The following is an 8,346-nucleotide window of genomic DNA, read 5'->3' on the forward strand; positions in this document are numbered from 1 at the left end:
ATAAATGAAAACATTTCTCTGACAAAAAGACGTATGTTCCTTCAATAGGTAAGAAAAGCTTCCCGCCCCTCCCCACTTTGCCCTCCCCTCTGGCTGGAGCAGTCTCCACGGGGACCCAGACTACTACCCTAGAAACATTCTGCAAAGCGACCCTTAGCCTTCCTGACCCCCTTCCCCAGCAGTGGGGATGAGGGCAACATATTCCTCATGGGTCATTTGATCTTGAGGTCCTTCAAGGCTGATTCCAAGCTCTTCACATCCCGGATGCTCATGCCACCATCCATTCCTGTGGTGCAGAGCTGTGAGCACTCAGCCTTGCCCCCGCTGAGCAGCGAGATCTGGCTCACGCTGTTCTTATGCAGTGAGTCCAGGCCGGAGCCAGAAGCCACGCTGCCCTCTGAGCTCGCCTTCTTGTCCAGGTTCTGGAAGTGCTCTCGGTTGGTCAGACCACGCTGCGAGCTTTGCTTGGGCACGTCCAGCCGCTCACCAGAACTCAGTGTCCCTGTGGTACTGTCATAGGTAAACAGCACCGGAAAACAGTCGTGGCCCGCTGCCACCAGACTGTTTTCTGTGATGAAGGTCAGGGCCAGCAGTGGCAGCATTTCAGAGGCCAGAGTGGCAACAGCTATTTTCTTGTCGGCATCGGCTAGGCACACGGTGCTGTCGTGGCTGACCCAGGCCACGGCTGCCACTGGCCGAAAAGCAGATGCCGTGCACCCAGCCACAGCTACTGCTAGACTCAAACATCAGCTCCCCAAAGGGCATCTTGGAGCCCCACGGGGTGGGTGCTGGCCGCTCCTCCACCTCCTTGATGTAGGCTGAGAAGATCCTGCACTTGAAGTCACAGGAGCCCGCGGCCAAGAGCACATTGTTGGGGTGCCAGTCCAGGCTGAGGACCGTGGAGCAAATGGGCTTCTTGATGCGCTTGCACACCCACCAGTCATTTTCATGCTCAAAATAGCAGATGGAGATGACACGGGAGCCACTACCCACAGCAAACTTGTTCTCATGGGGGGCCCAGCGCACACAGCGGGCAGCCCGGTTGGTCCGCAGGATGACTAGTGTGGGCTTCCATGTGTGGCCCTTCAGCGTCCATTCGTAGGCATTGTGGTCTGTGCCACAGGTCACTATTCGGTTACTCTCAGGGGCCCAGTCAATGCCTGTCACCTGCCCATTGTGCTCCCTGAGCTCGTGCACCTTGACCCACTTGGCCCCGCTCTTCTCATAGATGTGCACCTCGTGGTTGTTGGGACAGATGGCAGTCTGGGTGCGGTCCTTGTTCCAGGCGTGGCAGCTGATGGGCTCCACCAGGAAGCCGTGGTAGGCCATGGCCGCTTAGCTCCTCGGGGCGCCCCGGCCGCGGACCCTGGGCAGTCGACACCCCGAACTGGCTCTGGGCCCCGCGTGGTGCCACAGCCACTTCCTCCTATAACTGGTCTTGATTAGGGTCTATCCGTGTTTTCTAAAAACTCCCAAGGCAATTCTATTGCTAGATTTAAAAGAAGACACACATTACATCTCTAGATTGGCCTAGCAGGTTCTAACTAAAAAATGTTGGTGATTCTTTTCTCCATGGGTTCCTCAAGTGACTAGGTAAATTTTCTTCACCTCCTCTAGCCAGAAGTTCATATCTGTACCCATCTTCCTCAACTTACAATGGGGTTAAGTCCCAAGAAACCCAGCATAAATGGTGAAAAAACTAATACACATGATTTGCAGAACATCACACAGCCTAGCCTACCTTTAACGTGCTCAAAATTACACTACGGTTGAGCAAAATCATCTAGCACAAAGCCTATTTGATAATAACATGGTGAAGATCTCATGTTATTTATTGAACACTGTACTGAAAGTGAAGGCAGAATGGCTATATGGGACAGAGTGGTTGGCTGTCAGTGTATTGGTTGTTCACCCTTGTGATCGCGGGGCTGGCAAGGAGCTGCCACTGCACTGCATAGGAGAGGATATAGGAGAGGATATAGGAGAGGATATAGGAGAGGATATAGGAGAGGCATAGGAGAGGATCACACCACACATCACCAGCCCTAGAAAGATCCAAATTCAAAGTTCAAAGTATAGTTTCTATTGAGTGCCTATCACTTTTGCACCATCACAAAGTCAAAGTCAGGGATTGTTTATAGTCATTTCCTGAGCATTTTAAGTTACAAATACTATGCCAAGTATTAGGAGTACAAAGGTGAATTAAGTCCCAGTCTTTGTAGTCGAGGAGCTATAGCATAGATAGGAGAGATTGTTAGGTAATTAAGTTTGAGGCAAAAATGTGACCTTAAAGAAGGAGTGGTCAGTTTTATTTGCCAAGAGGCAGGTTTAACTCAGGAAAGACTTTATATAGGAGGTGACTTTGAGGTGAGCTAAGTCTTAAAAGTATTTATTACAAGAACCAATAATGAAGCCTATTCCAGGGAGAGGGTGCAACATGAACAAAGTTCATGGAAATAGCTAAGCTGTTATTTATGGTCTGCGATGGACTGAGTAGAGACAAATCTGGAAAAGTAGGGAGGGGCTGGATTAGGAAGGGCTTTTGTCCCTTATAAGAGAGTTTGGGACTTTATCTGGTGGACAGCAGAAGCTATTGGTGGGAAATAAACTCAGGGAGACAAACTCAGTCATATTTATTTTATTTTATTTTATTTTTTTAAGAAACCTCTCTGCAGTAGCCATGTGGGAGGTAGGTTAGAATGGTGTGAGATTGAAGGCAGGAACTCCGGGTAGGAGACTGTCATTTAGATAAGATAGCGCCTCTGCCAGGACAACAGCAAGGGGAGGTAAAGGAAAGGAGGCATCTGAGTGACATTAAGGAAGCCCAGCTTACAGAATTTGGTGAATGGATTTGGGGAGAGCAAGAGAAAGAGCACGGTCTCTGGTTTGGATGCCTGAGTGAAGACAGCAGGAAGCACAAGAAAGTTAAAGGGAGAACCCATGAGATGTCCAAGGGGTACTGGCTGTTGACTATATTGTGTCTGTAAAGATACAGATTGTGGTGTCAAAAGGATGCAGGTGGTCCTTCAAGTAGTGAGTAGATGGAAAATACCCTGAAATAACAAGAAAAGAAAGGCAAGAACAGAGGCTAGGGTAATATTGAAGAAAGAAAGGAAAGAAAAAAGACTGAGAAAAAAATAGTGAGGTGGGAAGGTTCCATGAGAAGGGATCTATACCTGGTGTTGAAGCCATAAAGAAATCAAGGAGAATGGAAATGGTGGTGGGCCACTCTGCCTCTTTCTCCCTCTTTTTGTAATAGCACCCCAGTCTCCTCTTACTGATGACCCACCCCCTCCCACTGTGTGCAGCTGGAGGGGGGCTGTCAGCCCATTCTGCTAGTGGGGAGGCCACGCCCACCTGGGACTTGGAAACTAGAGCCAAGTGACCCAGGGTGGCATACATTTTATATCAACATCAGTCTCTGATAAGACTATTGATTATTTGTTGCTATCTACATTTCTTCCTTTAATTTTAGAGGCTGTAATAGCCTTCCATTATTTTTTTAAGACTTTATTTTAAAATAATTTCTATACCCAACATGGGGCTCGAACCTACAACTCCGAGATCAAGAATTGCACGCTCTACCGACTGAGCCAGCCAGGCGCCTTCCCAATAAGTTATTCTTAAATGTAGGTTCACAAGTGCCAGTTTATGATATTTCTAACTAAAGAGTCTTAACTGGATTTGGCCCTAAGTAGGTCACTGAGGGTTTGCTGAGTAGTTTCATGGGATGAAAGGTGAAAAGTTGATTGAAGAGAGAAGGGAAGGTAAGAAGAGATAAGTGAATTTTTTAAGGAGTTTGTTTTAGAAGAGAAGGTATTAAGATAGTAGCTAATTACTTTTGCTATGTCTGAATCCATGTTTTGCTAGGACAATGGAAATGAGAGTTCCTGAAAACTGAGCAGCCATGAATTTGCTCTTTTAGGATGGATTGTATATGACAGAGTCACCCCATGATAGGCAAATTGCTCTTTAAAATGTCTACTTCAGAATAAAGTTTCGTTTGATGTGATAAAGGGATAGAAAGCAATTAGAAAAAATAACAATACCTCCACCACTCGTTTCTTTGAGAAAAATGTGCAGTGCACTAAATAAAAGATTAGGTTGAAAAATAACTGGATTTTGAGAGCACTTGGGTGGCTCAGTCAGTTAAGTGTCTGACTTGATTTTGGCTCAGGTGATCTCAGGGTGGTGAGATTGAGCCCTGGGTTGGGTTCTGTGCTAGACTAGGTGTGGAGCCTGCTTAGGATTCTCTCTCTGTGTCTGTCCCTCCCCCCTTAAAATAATAATAATAATAATAATAATAATAATAATAATAATAATAATAAGATTTGATTTTGGTACTAAATTTTAGAAATACATGTAAAATAAGGCATCATTTTTCTTTAGCCAAACTTGGAGTGAATTGCTATATGATGCTTTTCTGCCCTCCAGTGGTTATTAAAAGGCATTGAGAAATGTATCCTCTGCTTTTAAATGTTCTAGAAGGGTATACGTTTTTTATAACAGAATTTTTGATTTTAGGAATTCAAAGTGATTTATAAATGCATCAGCATTCACAAGATGCACATATTCTTAAAAACAGGCAGCACTCATCAAGCAACCCAAGCCTCATATAGTAAACTGACTTTCGGCAACCAGTAGGTGGAGGAATTTCCAAAGCTAAGAACTCCACCACACTGTCGAAACCCAACTCCAGAACCTAAGGATCTTAAAAATAATCCCTTCAGTCTTCATTTGATACTAACAGAAACCAAGGACTGTTGACTAGCTCCAAGTTATGTGTACAGATACATGTAGTGCCCACAAAAAGCCTGAAAGGAAGGACGATTTTAGGGTTAGAATTAGATGTTGCTTTTGAAATCTAAGAATTGGGAGTGAAAATGAAAGCTTTTAAGGTATGGACAGCAATGAGATAAGCTAAAAGTAAGTCAATGTGTGAAGAAAGTGACATCAGGAGGAAAGAAACCAACAAAGAAGTGTTCCAGTCACATGTCAGAGAATAGTATGGTGCCCAGAAAGTTCAAGGTGGAAGGCTGAGTGTGGCTCCCACCCCGTCAACATTGGAAAACTATTATGAAAGACAGAGGACAAATATTTATAAAGTGTTGATACAAATAAATGTTGAAAACATCCATTTGCTTCTGCTTACTGCGCCTTTATTAGCAGTGGAAGCAACCAATCCAGGGGAAAACCACAGAAGCTCTTGAGCAGCCAGCTTAGCTTAGCCCTTTTACACTCAATTCAGATTTTTCCCTTGCGGTTTCTTGGTCATGGTACCACTCCTTCCAGATTTCTCTCTGAGCTCTCTCCAGCACATAGCCAACTAGCTTAACGCCCCTCTCTCCCTCCTCATTATTATTTACTCTGTTTACATGATACCCCCACATTGTGCTGTTGTCATAAAGTAGGGCTCCACTGCCAGACCGTGAAACTTCAACCCAACTTCATCCAGTTCCCACTCTCTTCTTGACCCATTCACTCTTGCAGTCAAAAGAATAAAAAAATTCACATTTCTGGTTGCTTCTCCATTTTCTCTTTTGTCATAGAGTTTTGTTGACCTGTATACTCTGTTTTAAATTTAATACCCTGGCTCACTTTATTCTTACTAACCACGATAATTTATCATCTTTTTATACAGTAAGCTTTCCCTACTCCCTACCTCCAGTCAATTTTGTGTACTTGCGTAAGCCATGTCATGTTTTTGCCTATCAGAATTGAAAAATTGTGAAGATTGATGGTACCCAGTGCTTATGAATTATAGATGAATGGGTTCCCTTGTGCACAGTTGGAAGGAGTGTAAATTTGCACAACTTTTTGGAAGGATAATTTAGTTGCATCCACCAACATTCAGAATGTCTGAGCTTTGACTCATTAACTCCAGTTTTAGGAAACTGCCTTTCAGCAATATGAGCACTAGGGTATAAAGATACAAGTCGTATATTTTTCTGTAGGATTATATATGAAAGGAAAACAATGAAAATAAATGAGATAGCCATAAAAATTCAAAGCTAGGAATCAGAACAGTAGTGTAGTTTGTCAATAAGTTCAATAACTAGTGTTTTTTTTTTTTGAAGAAAAAACAATACAATAAAATTCTGGCAACGTTAATTAAGAAAAAAAGAAACTACAACTATAGAACACTAAGAAAGAATATAGAGTTGAAAACACCAAAACAGTTAAAAAAAAAAAAAAACGAGACATTCAGTTTCATTCCAAATAATCCAAATGGATTTTAAAAATATTTTTCTTATGTATTTGAGAGGGGAGGAAACGAAAGAGAGCATGGGGGGGAGGCAGAGAGAGAGGGCAAAGCAGACTCCCCATTGAACAGGGAGCTGATCCCAGGACCTTGGGACCATGACCTGAGCCGAATGCAGACACTTAACCAATTGAGCCACACAGGCATCCCTCAAATGGATTATTGTTTAGAAAAAAAAATTGCTTAAATTGACTCAACACAAAAACCTAAAGGCATTTTTAACTGAAGAAATTTAAAAATCAAAGAACTGACTGTCTAAAGGCTAATCTTTTAGTTACTTTTAAATTCTAGTTTTCTAACCTCATTGTTTTGATCAAACAATGCCTGTGTATTTTTTTCATTGTGGAATTTGACATTAATTTTGAATTATTGAATCAATTTTTAAATGTTTCATAAGATATTGGAAAAATAGTCAATATAATTGGCACTTTCTAGCTAACCTGCAAAACCCAGAATATTCATTTTTTTAAAGCTTTTATTTATTTATTCATGAGAGACAGAGAGAGAGAGAGAGAGGCAGAGACACAGGCAGAGGGAGAAGCAGGCTCTCTGCAGGGAGTTGGATGTGGGACTCGATCCAGGGGCCCCAGGATCACACCCTGGGCTGAAGGCAGTGCTAATATTTGCCTACCTCTCAATCATTTTTAGTTGCAAAACTAAAATATGCTTGTTATAACTAATTGAAACCACAAAGAAATATTTTGCATCCCAAAGGATTGTCACATTGTCTATATAGATCTTTCTACATTGTCTTCTACTTTTTCAAAGGTAAAAAATATTTTAATTGTTAAAGTTCTTTAATATTTGCTTCATTAAGGGCACCTGGTTGGCTGTCAGTTAAGTATCTGTCTTTGGTTCAGGTCATGATCCCAAAGTCCTGGGATCAAGCCCCACATCGGGGTCCCTGCTCAGCGAGGAGCCTGATCCCACTCCCACTGGCTGTCACTCCCCCTGCTTGTGCCATTGCTAGCTCTCTGTCTGTCAAATAAATAAAATCTTTTTAAAAATTTACTTTATTAATTTATTTCTCCATTATTCCTTTAATATGCTTTGTTTCCTAACTTTTGCCAGAATGCTAATCACTCTAATCTTTCATATGCAGTGCTTTTGTTGCCACTAATTTGTTACTGCAGTATTGCTTTCTTCTTTGATTCAGATTAATCTTTTTCAGTGTTTGGACTATTTTGCTAAATCTTTTCTTCTGTGTTTTACCTTTACTACCTTGCCCTCAAATACTGTGGCCATATGTTTACTTTTTATGCTCTTAAATTTTCATTTTACCCTAACAAAGCATTAAGTCCATAAAACACTGGAAAAGCAAGTGTTTTCTCCATTTTTAGAGTTCCCAAGATCTTTCAAACCAATCTCATTAGTAATATAATTTAGATTTTTTTATATTAGAGCCATAGTTATTTTGTCTGCTAAATCTGTCCAAGACAGAAATACATATTAGAGCCCACTACTTTTATATTTAAAAATTCATCCTTTTGCATTTTAAGTTATCACTGGACACCGTTTTATGAAAAACAGTTCCACACTGTGGCAGGGAGATTCCAAAATCCCTGCTCCCTGGCATACGTGCTGGGTATAATTTCTCCTCTTGAGTATGAGAGAGATCTGTGAATATGATAAGCCAATCCTCCCATGATTTGATAAAGAGAGAGAACACACACACTCTCTCAGAGGCAGGGGGGCAGCAGAGGGAGCTGCAGAGGGAGAGGGAGAAGAGGCTTCCCACTGAGCAGGGAGCCCCATGTGGGACTTGATCCTGGGACCCTGGGATTATGATCTGAGCCAAAAGCAGACGCTTAACCAACTGAGCCACCAGGCACCCCTAAAAGAGAGTTTAAAGGTCAGAGATGGAAGTGGTCGAGAGAGATGTGGAGAGGGATTCTCATGTTGGCCTTGAAGAGGGAAACAGCCCTGTTGTGAAAGGCCTATGGAAGAGGCCCGAGTGCAAGGACCCGAGTGCAGCTTCTGGAAGCTAAGAGAGAATCCCCAGCCAGGATCCAGCCAGGGAACAGAGTCTTGAGTCCTACAACCTCAAGGAATGGAATTCTGCTAATAATCTGAATGAGTTTGCA

At 42.5% G+C, this 8,346-nt stretch overlaps 1 protein-coding gene across 1 annotated transcript; it reads right to left on the minus strand.

The window, feature by feature from the left end:
* Window positions 1-112: 112 nt before the first annotated feature.
* LOC121500323 (actin-related protein 2/3 complex subunit 1B-like) lies at window positions 113-1,387 on the minus strand. Its single transcript, XM_041771951.1, is given in 2 exon segments — window positions 113-681; window positions 683-1,387. Coding segments are annotated over 2 exon segments (1,116 nt in total). The 5' UTR covers window positions 1,330-1,387; the 3' UTR covers window positions 113-212.
* Window positions 1,388-8,346: the final 6,959 nt, after the last annotated feature.

Source organism: Vulpes lagopus, chromosome 10 (assembly GCF_018345385.1).
Source record: "Vulpes lagopus strain Blue_001 chromosome 10, ASM1834538v1, whole genome shotgun sequence".
Taxonomy (NCBI): domain Eukaryota; kingdom Metazoa; phylum Chordata; class Mammalia; order Carnivora; family Canidae; genus Vulpes; species Vulpes lagopus.